General features: G+C 33.0%; 2 protein-coding genes across 2 annotated transcripts; one reads left to right on the top strand and one right to left on the bottom strand.

The window, feature by feature from the left end:
- Window positions 1-122: 122 nt before the first annotated feature.
- On the bottom strand, window positions 123-1,236 carry LOC129303896 (abscisic acid receptor PYL2-like). Its single transcript, XM_054943469.1, has one exon. The coding sequence runs from the start codon at window positions 958-960 to the stop codon at window positions 400-402; it is 561 nt and encodes a 186-aa protein (XP_054799444.1). The 5' UTR covers window positions 961-1,236; the 3' UTR covers window positions 123-399.
- An 8,410-nt stretch (window positions 1,237-9,646) lies between these two features.
- LOC129304081 (transcription factor MYBS3-like) lies at window positions 9,647-10,831 on the top strand. Its single transcript, XM_054943718.1, has 3 exons — window positions 9,647-10,044; window positions 10,164-10,357; window positions 10,453-10,831. The coding sequence occupies exons 1-3, from the start codon at window positions 9,699-9,701 to the stop codon at window positions 10,702-10,704; spliced, it is 792 nt and encodes a 263-aa protein (XP_054799693.1). The 5' UTR covers window positions 9,647-9,698; the 3' UTR covers window positions 10,705-10,831.
- Window positions 10,832-13,443: the final 2,612 nt, after the last annotated feature.

Genomic DNA, 13,443 nt, shown 5'->3' with positions numbered 1-13,443 from the left:
GAAACGCTTGCGGAGACAGATTGGGGTGCCTGCAGCTGTATACAGCTTTTTAAGATTTATTCCGCCATAAGGAGCTTGAATCAAAATGTAACCGATGCTTACGCTTGCTTAGCCAATAACAATAATAATAAAAAAGTCGTAATCCCTGAGTTATTTTTATAAAGATCTTGAAGTCCAGGACAACGAACTGAAGTTGTCTCCACTCTCAACAAACTAATTAACTAATTTCAAATTTACAAATTACATTAATGCCAAATGTCTAACCAGACACCTATAATATTATATTATCCCGGAAAAGGAAAATGACAAGGAAGTTGCAGCTGTGACCATTACCGGCCGCCGATGAGGTCAAGACTCAAGAACGATGATTGACGGAACACTACAGATCTCACTGTTTAATTAGTCCTGAGGAAGCGGCGTGGCCATGGCCACGATCCCGAGTTTCTGCAGGTTGAGCTTCACAACAGTGTCCACGAACATCTTCGTATCTTCTCCGGTGTTGCCCTCCGGTATGTCCACGATGTACGACTCCAATACGACCGTATATACCGTCCCTTCTTTCTTGAACTCATTCACCGACGTGACGGACCGGTAATTGTTGAGCCGGTGTTCGCCGCCCACAACCCTGAAGCTGAGTATGTGTTTGCTGTCGTCCAAAATCTCGAGCCTCTCGGTGCTTGTCGACGCCGGAAGGCCCGAGACGACGGTGACCTCTCGGATGCTGCCAACGCCGCCGTCACCCTTCATGTTGCAGCTCTTGATGAAGTGCTTGTACTTCTGAGGGTTCTCGAAACTCCGAACGAAAGGCCACACTCTGCGAGCGGGACCGTCGATTCGTTGGGTTATAATGGAAGTGCACGTGTTGGGGGACGGCTCGAATTTGTGGTATTTTTGGATGATGGGTTCAAGTTCTGCGAATTCTTCTGGTGTTAGACCCTGAGGTCGTGCTTCCGAGGCCATGGATGTGTGGGGACTTTAAGCATGCAGAAGAAGAGGAAGAAGAAGAAGAAGAAGCCAAGGAGGAAGAGAAGACGGAGATGGATCAGCAATCATACGAAAGTAATGTGTGAATTTATCTTTGGGCATACGCGTGTGTTTGGTTTTGGACACATGCCCTGGCCGTTGCTGTTTCATTAATGTCACCGAGGACCAATTTGGCGGTCCTCTAATCAGATTTTACCAATTTATTATTGACTCATGAGAGTTATGTGGTGGCCCACTGGCCCATTAGCAGCTTTTGCTATTTGAGGAAACCCCGTCTCTCGACAATCATCTTTTCATTTAATTTAATTCTTTTGTTTTATTTTGACAAATCATCAACCAGGGATTTCATACCTAAGCGGTGATATATAGAATGCATTTTGCCGGGACTTCAAGACACGGTTTTTATTTTAATATGTGATATATAAGATTTGGAGTGCATACGTGCCAATATTGCTTCTTGCAACATACATAACTTCTTTCCTCTGTGAAACACGCAGACTGCCTTTGTCTTTGTCTTTCTTCCAATTTGAGAAAGGATAGATTCACAGTGACGGATTGCATAAAGATAAGCCGAAGGTGATGCTTTTGAGGCCACGTTTCTTTCTGGTCTCTTTCTTCATCAATTAATTAACTAAACGTTGGAAGTACATACTAGTAAGTCGCGTGCTTTCTTTTTCTTCATCTTAATCATTCGTTAATTCCTAGTTCAAAAGTGCCACTGCTGTTAGGAAAGGTACAACGGACAAATTCGTTGTTTCTACTGATTAGTCTCTCACTTTGAACGGGGAAACATCTTAATGTTCATCACATCCTAATATCTCTTTCCATTCTATTCTTAAATCTCTATTATCCGATCTAATTTTTTTCCAAAAAAAAAAAAGGCAGGTGAGTAAGGAAATATAAGTTTCTGTTGCTAAAACCATGATATGCACGATCATAAAATATGAAATGCTACTTCCTATTTTTTAATTACAGGACAGAGTTAACCAATTTTATAGTTAAATATTATTAAATTTATAAAACAATATTTAACTTTCTAATTTTTAATGAAACAATATCACATAGAAACAATAATTTTGTGCAATAGAAGATGTGGGTAATATTTAAAAGAAATAAATATCACATCTTGATCAGTTGATCTTATATTTAAGATAAAATATAAATGTGAAATTATGTTTTAGAACGAGGGGATGGGAGAGTAAAGTGGATAGAGTTAGTTTAACGGAGGGAAAGGAAGGGCTAGGAATGGAAAAAGGAGGGAAGGGAAGGAGCAGAAGTTGAAAAGGGCACAGAGGGGGCGGATCATGTGAGGGAGTCGTAACGGACGGCGTCTCCGCGTGACGTATAATGTAGATATCACTTTGTAGGATTGTGGTCAGGGTTAAAAAATAGGCGGCCTATCTTTAAAAGCTTGGTTTTTAAGTACAATTTTTTTTAAATATCTTATTTTTTTAAAATTTGGCCTTTATATAAAGAATTTAGGATTAAGCCCCTATATTATTATTATTTTTTATTTTTTTAAATTTTTAAAAATTAAAATTTTAAATATAATATTTCATATATTTTTTAAAATACAAATTATAATATTTACAAATTAAAAATAAATAATAAAAATTCTAATCTTGAAGGATAAATATATATTTTAAAGTTTAAATTTAATTTAAAAATTAAAAATATTTTATTTTTTAAGGAACAAATAAAAATAGACTTAAAAGGGTCATCCAAACTTATTTTTTTAAGGTCTATTAAAGCCAGGCTTAAAAGCCTGATTTTTTTTAAAATCTTATTTTTAAAAATTCAAATTTTTATAAAAATGAATTTAAACAGACAATCTTCTAGGTTTGAGGCCTTCACGTGGATCCCCCATCCTTGACCCGTTGCCTATACATATTCCCACCACTTTTTGTTATTTTAGTTACTGCTACTTTAGAGGCACCCCCTCTCCTTCTTCCCCACACTTCTTCCCCACAAAGTTATTACATGAGCCAACAGATTACCTCAAGCTTAACTTGCATCCATGCCTGTGTTTGGTATTAAATATTTTATATTAAATATGTTTAAAAATAATATACTCCATCAAAATAATTTAAGTCATTTGAATATATATCTGACACTAGTAGTCACTCCTCTTCTTTTCCTCTCATTTTGTTTCAACATTTTTGTCTATATAACCGACCTCACTTAATAAAATTTATTGTGTTGACGTCACACTAGGTTGTCTCAATTCAGTAGCACCACCATCTTTCATATCTCAAACTTGATCCCAACATTGACATATTTGATTGTTTAACTTGATTGTAATAAAAAGAAATGTCACATCCTTTTTCTATATTTTTTCTCTAACATGCGTCTCTCTAGATCTCTCCGAGCGTCTGTGTGTATGAGTGCTGGCCTTCGTATGTTGCTCCTTGTACAGTCAAACGGTATTAAAACATTACTGGTATTTATGAAAGCATGAAGATGTGGAGCACCGATAGACAGGGACTTCAAGTGAGAATCAGGAAAGGAATTATTAGTGCAGAAAGCAAGGGTGGTTTTTAATTTAGTGAGAGTCGGAGAGAGAGGAAGTGACACGCATGGACATGGTGTCTGGGCAGAGGGCAGCAAGAGTTGAAGCTCGACGTTAATGTTCGCCGTTTACAAGTTTGAATTTATTATTGAGAAAAGCAGAACATGCATGGAAGAAGGGCACATGTTCCTCGAATTTGTAAATCTTAACCTTCGCTGTTTCCAATCAACGTAGGACCAGCCATCGTTCCCACATGCATTCCTCTGCGCGCCTCCTCTCCGCACCAATCCTCTCTTGTATTATTGGTTTCCAAGAAAATACTAAAAAGCAAATGTCTTGTAATATCACTGGGACAAAGTATGTCGTTTCAGTGAATAATCATTGAAATATCACGCTTCTATTCTGATCTCTTAACTGCTCCCTCCCATCTTATTGTTAAGCTCATATTCATTTGTTTCTAATGTGTGTGTGTGTGTGTGTGTGTGTGTGTGTAAGGTTCTTCGTAAAATTTAGTGAAACATTTGCAAATAATATCTACAAGACTGGCCTCATCTCTTCATAGCATTTCCATCCTATTTTACCAAGAAGTCACACCAATCAAAGGATACTTAAGGCTTGCTTGGATACCCATTTGAAATCAATTATGGCACCAAGATCAAAGTTTTGCTAAAATTTATCCAAACACCATTAATTTTGCAAGACTCTATTTTGAAAAGCTATTTTTTTTTTCCCTTCATTTGAGACTGGAATCTCAGCATTTGAGCATTTTTCGTTTTCTTCCATCTTTATAGTTGATTTTGAAAAATTATTTAAATATCTTCAATTATCAACCTTACCTTTTAAGTGTTCTAAAACTTGTTAGCATTTAACTATCTACACAAATTTCTTTATTTTCGAAAAAGAAAAAGTTAGCGAGGGCCTTGTAAAAATGACCACGGGGAGTATAAGAATCTTTTACCTATACAGAGATTAAAAAAATAAATTAAATTAGTTATTTGCAATTAATGTATCAATAACTTATATTTTTTTTTTGAAATAGCTCCCGTTTAATAAGCTTATTTGTAGTGAATAAATAAATAAATATGGTAGGTAGAGGTAGATGGAATCTTACACCGAGAATGAGAATCAAGCCAAAATTCTTAATAGGCTGCTACATTCAGGATCAGATAAAATATTTATTATGTATGGGTATATATGATTTATTTCTTAAACCTTTCCTTCATCGGGATATCAATAAAATAGTGAGTTGATCTCAAATATATTAATTCCATCACATGGAAGCTTTGAGAAGGATGGCGTATCAAACAATTGACTGTTGTGAATGTAACAAATCCACGGATTGTGTATATTTCGGAATCTCCCCTTGATAAGAGAGCTGTTTGTTGTTTAGTATCACTGCTTCCATCCCAAATTATCATACTCATTATATTTTTTTTTAATATTCTTTCACAAATAAAATATTAAATAAATAATATTTTTTAATAATTTACATTTTTATTTTTTAAAAAATAAATTTATAAAATATATTTAATAATATTTATTAATATTTATTAATATATTTAATTTTATTTAAAATATTTTATAAATTGAGATGGAGTTAATATTTTATCATGTTTACTTTCCTCCAGCTACGTGGCTTACCTCTTTTGGGTCAACTATGTGGTTTGCTTTACAAACACCAAGGAGAAAATGGGAGAATCATGGATCAGTTTCCTTGAATAGGCCGCTCTTGTCGGTTGTGTTGGGCCAAGTTTAGTTTCTGGCTTAGCCCAAATCGATCACCTTTTAACTCATGGCCCCTTATCATATATTGGTCTCACTTTATCTGTAAACTTTTGATGGCTAGAAGTGGGAAAAAAACCCATTTCCAGGCCAGAATGGTAAAGGACGTTTCTACTTCGACGCCAATCTTTTTTTTTTTTTTTTTTTTTGCGTAGAAAGGTGAATATTATTCATATCAAAATAAGTGTACAAATAGAGGGCTTACTTCAAGACAAAATAAAAGGATAACAACTTGGACGCCAAATTTTACTACGCTAATTCTACCCAAAAAAGGAAGAAAAAGGTAAATATAACTTTTAATTTTTATATTTTACTCGCATTTTGCTTTTAATTGCTATATGTTTTTTTAATATTTTAAGTCTTTATACTTTTATTCTTTATTATTTTGAATTCTTTCAAGATCTCCATACTCTATTCATAGAGTGATTGAAAATAATAAAAAATAAAAATATATGAATCTAAAATATAAAAAAAATATAGAGATCAAATGTAAAATGTAAGTAAAATATATGAATTAAAAGTTATGTTTACCAAAAAAAATATGTTAATTATAATTTGGGGAGAATAGCATATAAAACTCCCAAATCAAAGAAACTAGCACTTGAAGCTTAATACATTTTGAATTTATTCTATAGGCCCGTGAGTCTTACATGCAAATATGTTATTGGTGAGAAGACTCATTTGCTGGTTGTTTGTAAAAATAACATCATGAGTATGATATTGTATTTGTGTGTATGGATCTTATCGTATTATATATGGATATTATATTACTCTCACACACAAAAAACTTATGTATTATTATTCAATTAAGTCACACGGACTAACAAATATTGTATTATTAATGTATGAATCTTGTTATATTATATATATAGCCATTATATTGTATATATGTCCAAGAGACTTGTACATTTTAAATGAAAGACAAATGTGTATTTTCACTTGAAAATATATTTGCATACAAGACCTCTAAGCTACATAATAAATTTAGAATGTATTGGGCCTTAAATAAAAACTTCTTTAATTTGGAGGCCTTAGGTGCCATTTTTCCAAAACTACAACGAAAATATGGATGGGTTAAAATTCACAATCTATCCTCTGAATTATCTTCTGAATTAAGTGGTTTATAATTACATGACTTATTTTAAAGCCAATTTTGCAACCCGGTTGAAGAAAAATTATCAGGATCATTTTTCAAAAGAATCTCTTCTCCTTCAAAAAATGAGTTTCCTGATTTTTTTTTAATAATTAAGTGTGGGTACCCAAGCCATATGCAGAAAACTTGTTTATAGTTGATATTAAAATAAAAATAGGGATCTTCGGGAGACCAAACCAATTGCAAGAAATATATGTGGATTAAATGCACGGCAACGTTTTCGTTCGTTCGTTCGTTCGATTTCCAAAGAGTGAAAGAGAGAGAGAGAGAGAGAGAGTCCGAGGACCACTATAAAGCACTAGTTTAAAGGTGGCTAGTATATGATTAATAATAAAAGCATGTTAAAGTTCATGAACGATATATTTTGAACGACCCAATTAGGAAGCTAGGAAATGCGTTACGATGTAATGCCTACTGTAATTTTGGTCAGTTACCATAATAAATGCGTTATTAATTAAGGAATTAAATTAATAAATAATGAACGATCAAACACGAGCTTATTAACGAAGGGATCACTCGCAAATCTAGCCGCACGTGGTTTAAAGGGTGGCCAGAACCAAAGCACGCAATGGTATAAGCTTCTTCTAACGCTAACAAGTAATCCACTAGCCTCGATCGTTCAGTTAACACACAAGCAACTCTAATTAAGCATTCTTAATTTCATTCTTTCTTTTTGTCTGTGTTTTGTTATCGGTTTAGAACATCCATACTGAATTTTGCAAAACTCAGCCTCACCGGAATTCATTGAGCCATTCCAAATACAAGAAGCTTTTATCTTAAAATAATTATAAATGAAAAAAACAACGATGAATGACGCTGAGGACTGGAGTCCACTCCATTGGCAACGTTGAGAAAACAAAAAATACGGATTAGTAGTTTAATCAAATCAGAATATGCGTTCCCTCGCCACTGGATTTCACAAAACTGCCTACCTGATTAAACTTGTTTAACCCATAAATCTTTTTTTTTTTTTTAGTTTTCCTTTTGAAAATTACTTTGGAGATTAGTGGTGTAAGCGCTTTAATTTGAACAAACTATTATTTCTATTTGAAGTGGAAAATAACCCATCTTGGGTTTGGTGGGTTCATTCAATGGATTTTGATATTGCAAAGCAATAACGTAATCTTTCATGACGGCTCGCGCTTTTGAGTTTGTACCTTCTATAAAAGGCATTTGCTCCCATTTAAATAAATTGATAATACTAAATATCACATCGTTGTATTAAGCCAATTTTTTATATTATATATTTTCAATACAGATCATCAATAAAGGGTAACAAATAAGTAAAGTGATTAAAAAGAAAAAATATTCATGATTTATTTTAATATATATCAATTTTGAATTGTTCCTTAAAAGCTGATAAAATATTCTGAAAGTCAATATTGGGGTGTTTTAATATAATTAATTCCAGTTTTGGAGCTGCAAAACTAGAAGACCAACTCCAGATTACCTTTTTTTTTTTTTCCTTTCTAAAACTTTGCTAGTTTTAATAGTCAACTTGGACTTAAAGAGGTTAAAGTATCTTTTCAAATAATCTATCGTCAATAATGGTCATGAAGATTTGAATCTAACAGTGAAATATGGACAGATACGCACAAACACGAGAAAAAGACAGGATGGTTTAGCTTTTGGGCTAAATAAAGCTTTCTTAACTTGGTCTTGTGAGTTGAGTTAACAAAGGCTAATCATGCTTACCTAATTGTAATCTATCTCTGCTCATTGGTCTTCAACATTTAAATGACAACGCAGTTGCAACTAAAGTAACACCATGCAAGTCACCCAAGAATTAATTAGACCCACCTTAATAATATATTATATAATCTTAAAATTAACCACACGTTATGTGCATAAACAATCACAGCTATATAACCTGGCCAAAATATAGTAATATTCATTTTTATGTAAATTAACAGAATGTTCTCCTACATTGTTTAACTTTCCTCCCGAGTTTTCCTGGCTGAACTCGTGATTAAACCTAATTATAATCATAGCTAGACTTCCTACCTAAAAATATGTTGCCATGAAGTTAATTAATTAATTCAAATTTATTCCTAAAATTCGTCAGAGTAAATGCTACCGGATGTGGTTTCATAGAAGAACTAATTTTAACTTGACAAGAAATGTTGGTATAAATTTTATTTCTTAATAAAATAGTAAGTAAATGCTTTTTTATATTTAATGCACACAATTATTTTGGAAAATGATATAAATGTCACATTTTTATCAATATATATATATATATATTTAATTTCTTTCCCTTTTACTCTGATAATAATGCACCATGTTTATTATCTATATGGAGGTGGGCCTTCCCGTCAAGTGGAGCACTGGTCACAGGCTAAAGCTTTGACAGGTAGTGAGGAGACAAAAAGACAAGAAATCAAAGGGAGTAAGATTTTCTTATTGATTATCAGGGTCCGAATAATCCGAACTGTACAAAAACTACTACTGAGCAAAATGGTCTAACGTTAATCACCAAATTTCCAACTAATGACGTTGGTTTATCACCATTAAGTACATACTTAATTAACGCAAAATCGCAGTGAGATTTCTTTTTCCATATCCATTATTCAAATCCTTTCAGCCACCCACTTTCCTTAATGCATTCATTTGGTGGATTTCACAGTCCCTCAACAACCGTTTCGTGTTGCCTAAACTAAACTTGCTGATAATGATTCCCCGTCATATGTTATGTAGCAGACCCACTCCACCATGCATTTAACAATAATAACTAAATTTGTCAATAATTTAATTATATGATTTTCCAGAATTACTCTTAAAAATTATTAAGATCCCACTCTCAATTTTTTCCACCTAATTAACGAATCTATCTACACCTAAATAATGACTTGAGTTTGATATTAGGAAGATGTGGGAAAACTTGAGTTTGATAATTACATGTATTTAGAATATTCTAATTAAAAATATATTTGCACGGTGGAAAACTCGCATGCCTTCTCTCTGCACTTGGAATCATGGGTGCGGTATATAAAGGATAACCTTTTCCGTAGACAAGAAAAAAGGACTTCTTTTTCTATTCTAATTAAGTTGTTGCTGGCAAAACCTTGGGTAGGAAAAATACAAACGGAAAACTACGTTCTGATTTTCTTTCTACTTTCTTTGCCTTTCCTGATCGGACCTTTTCACCCCACTTCCTTCATTGACATGTTTGTTTAATTGTTTGAGTGGGTATATATATACTTCCACCCCAGAAACCACTCGATAGAGATTTGTGCGACTCCTTTGTCCCCTTCTGAGTAGATCATCGGAATGGGCAGGAAATGCTCGTACTGTGGAAACCTGGGTCACAATTCGAGGACTTGTAATATTATTCAGAGAGGTGGCCTTGATGGTGTTGGTGGTGGCCTCAAGATCTTCGGGGTGCAATTATTTGATCCTCTTCCTCCTCTTCCTTCTTCTTCACCTACTAGTTACGGTCATGGCATGAAAGGAAGTTTCAGCTTGGACTGCTTGCCGTCTTCCCAGAACGCCTTCATGCCTACCACTTCTCCCTCCTCCTCCTCCTGCTCCTCACGTTCTCTGCTTGAACTCAACGACAATTCAGATCATAAAATGTCTGATTCTTATCTAGCCGGAACCCTAAGGAAGAATAAAGGTGAAGCATAAAATACAAAGCACCTCATCACCTTATATATATATATATATATATATATGCGTGCGTGCGTGTCTGGTGCTTTGTTTTTTTAATGATTCTGTGTATATATTTGTGGTCAGGAGTGCCATGGACGGAGGAGGAGCACCGGATATTTCTGACAGGGCTGAAGAAGCTGGGGAAGGGTGACTGGAGAGGCATCTCTAAGAACTTTGTGACAACAAGAACACCAACCCAAGTGGCCAGTCATGCACAGAAATATTTCCTCCGTCAGAATCACGCCAAGAAAAGAAAGCGCTATCAAACCCTCCTTCATGTTAGTACTTGATCGGTTCATTACTTCTTCACCCAATCGCTAGCTTCTTAATTGTTTTTAAGTGTCAGAAATGTCTCATATATGTGGCGTGGCAGGTGGTGGGGGGACAGAATAATAACACAGTGAAAGCAGTAACAAATTCTTGCTCAGCTGTTGGTGCTTCTGAGACTATGAACATGGATGTCGGTTGCAGCAGCCACAGCAATAGCACAAGGATGTGTCTCTCACGGTGGCTTTCAAGTTATCATTCAGTGCTTAATTGGGCTGCCTCTTCACCAAAGTGCGCTACTTTTCAAGGCTTAGAACCTGATTTAGAACTCAAACTAGCGACTCCGCGCCTTCTTTAAGTTTAATTAAGTTGACGTGTAATAGTACATGGACTAAGCATAATGTTACGAGATTGTAATTCTTGTTCTGCTACGTGTGCATATGTATTATCATTAACTTTAAGCATTATGCATATTTTAATTTCTATGTGCCTTTTCCTGTGAGATCTACGCCAGCAAAGCCATGTAAATAAGATTAAAGTGCATTTTTTTCCTAATACTTTCTTTGAGTAGTGATGGGCATCATGCATTAATAAGTGAGATATTTTCTCTCATAAATCACTTTTCAGAAGAGCAAAAATCCCCCTTCATCTTCTAAAAAGTGGTTTAGGGAGAAAAATATCCCACTTATTAATACATGATAACCAATGCTCTTTGAAGAAAAGTACAAAAACAAGAATACACTTTAATTTAAAAATAAATATTAGTGATTATTTTAATTTAAATGTTGACTACTTTTCTTCTAACAATAACTAGAAGGGAACAAATAATTATAACTTACCCTCTACAAATAAGCAATTACAACTTCTTATTTGTAGAGGAAAAGTTGTAATTAAATGTTTTATTCTGGTTATTGTTAATCAAAAAGTAGTCATTATTTAAACTAAAATAGTCACAGATATTTATAACATTTGGACTTCAGTGAATAAAAAATTTACTCAAAGAAAGTTATAATTAGTTGTTTTATACTGATCATTATCAGAAGAAAAGTAATCATTGCTTAAATTAAAGTAATTACTAATGTTTATTTATTTTTATTTTAAACTAGGAGTATTTCAGTTATTTCACAAAAAATCATTAATTTCTAAAAGACCCTTAGGACTAAAATCATGATATTTTGTGAAATCTCATTTTCATTTGCATATTTTAGGAGGTTAAAGTGTATTTTTGTTCATATACTTTTCTTTAGGAGCGTTGGACACCTTAACGGATCTAAAATCCCTCTCCATTAATGGATCACTAATTGAGGAGGATTTTTGCTCCTTTGAGCAATGGTTTAAGGAAAAAAATGTCCCACTTGTTAATAGAAGGTGCCGAGCGCTACTCAAAGGAAAGTATATAAAAACAAAAATACACTTTAACCTTATATGTATATATATATCATTATATATCATTGCATCTGTTTTCCAAGGAGCACTTAAAACTAGGAGTCATGGTTAATGTATTAGACAATATGAATCAGACATGATTTACTGTAAAATTTCTTCCAAGTTTGACGCTAATATGCAGCTTTGGCAAGTATAACATCCTTTAGCAAAGAGAAAAAGGTAGGTCCAATGTCCATATATACATATTACACCAGGAAATATGCATTTATTATTTTTTTTAATACAAATACCGCGGAACCATGTAAGAAAATTAATTATGATCATATAACTCAATAACTCATATTACACACGTCAGCTAAAATTAAAGGAAGTTCTTACACCCAACAAGAAGAGTGTTCAGAATCCTACATGCACTTCATATAGACCAGTCGCTTGTGATAAACTTTGAGTTTTTTGTTTTTTTGAATATATAGAACCTAAGAGTGGATGGGTCAAGCCTTTTTACGTTATATTAATTGTTAAATCTAACTTTACCTAACCTAACAATCTCTCTTATAAATATAAATTTACAAGCTTCCAATATCAAAGACAGCTCAAACAAAAAGTTCTTATCGGGCTAACCCAATTTTCAAGTTTTAAATAGTATAGCACACATAAGTCCTCATTGCATGTAGGGTGATTTCATTTTAGGCATTAAATGTGTACGCAATAACAAACTTTCAAGTCCCGGTGAAATCTTCTACAATACCTTTTATTAGAAATAGAGAGTGATTGTCCGGGAAAAAAAGAAGAGGAGAAATAAGCAAGAGTAATGGAATAACACCATATATTAACTTATAATTTTGAGACTTAAGTTTATAAGTATTTTTTTATTTTATATTAATTATTAAATTTAATTTTATTTGATGTGAGACTTCTTACATGTCACTTAAATAACCTAATATAATTACAATACATGAGCCTCAAGGCTTTAGCATAGTTACTTAAAAAAAAAAAAAATCCTTTTTGAGGACTTGCTTCTGCAAATCATGTTAAAAAAAATTCTATTTTTTGAAAACCTATCTACAAAACCTAATAACAATGAAAAAGTCAATTTAGAAAAAAGAAAGTGCAAGCTGTTTTAACAGTCAAAAAATCAATTAGAAAAATATACTTTTGATACACTGCAAACCCAACGCACGCTTATTCTTGTGAGAATACCTAAAAGTTTAGATATACATGTTCTTTTAATCTAGTCTTATTTACGAGAAACAAATACTTTTTGTTTAATGCATTTATTAAAAAAATTCCTCTTATATTCTCATTAATAAATGAGCATCACTTAATAAATCACTAATCAATTTCATTAATATAATTGTGGAATAAAATTAAAGAGAGTATTTTTGAAAATAAAATTACATCTCTAACATATATATTTATAGCTTCTGGCTTATTATTAACTATTTTTCTTGATCATGATGAATTAAGTATTTTTTTTCTTATAATTAAAAAGGACCATGGTATAACAACAACAACAACACACCCTATGTGAGAATATTAATATTGTCTATGATTAAAGAAAATAAAAATTATTTTTTTTTATCTCTATAGTTTGGATCCACTTCAAATTTAATCTCATAAATATGACTTTGTACAATTTAATCCTTATACTTTTGACTCAGTTAAAATTTGATCTCCACCCCTTCCATCATTTATAATTTTATTAACTCAC

The sequence above is a fragment of the Prosopis cineraria genome, unplaced genomic scaffold, assembly GCF_029017545.1.
Source record: "Prosopis cineraria cultivar Desert tree isolate PC_DT_omini unplaced genomic scaffold, ASM2901754v1 PC2, whole genome shotgun sequence".
Classification (NCBI taxonomy): Eukaryota; Viridiplantae; Streptophyta; class Magnoliopsida; order Fabales; family Fabaceae; genus Prosopis; species Prosopis cineraria.
The sequence above is the reverse complement of the archived record's forward strand: the minus strand, read 5'-3'. Positions and strand labels throughout refer to the sequence as shown.

Bases quoted from the DNA above. Each gene is read 5' to 3' on its own strand.
- LOC129303896 (XM_054943469.1), bottom strand. From the start codon at position 960: ATGGCCTCGGAAGCACGACCTCAGGGTCTAACACCAGAAGAATTCGCA.
- LOC129304081 (XM_054943718.1), top strand. From the start codon at position 9,699: ATGGGCAGGAAATGCTCGTACTGTGGAAACCTGGGTCACAATTCGAGG. The intron at 10,045-10,163 runs GTGAAGCATAAA...ATTTGTGGTCAG, and splicing joins AACCCTAAGGAAGAATAAAG to GAGTGCCATGGACGGAGGAG. The intron at 10,358-10,452 runs GTTAGTACTTGA...GTGGCGTGGCAG, and splicing joins GCTATCAAACCCTCCTTCAT to GTGGTGGGGGGACAGAATAA.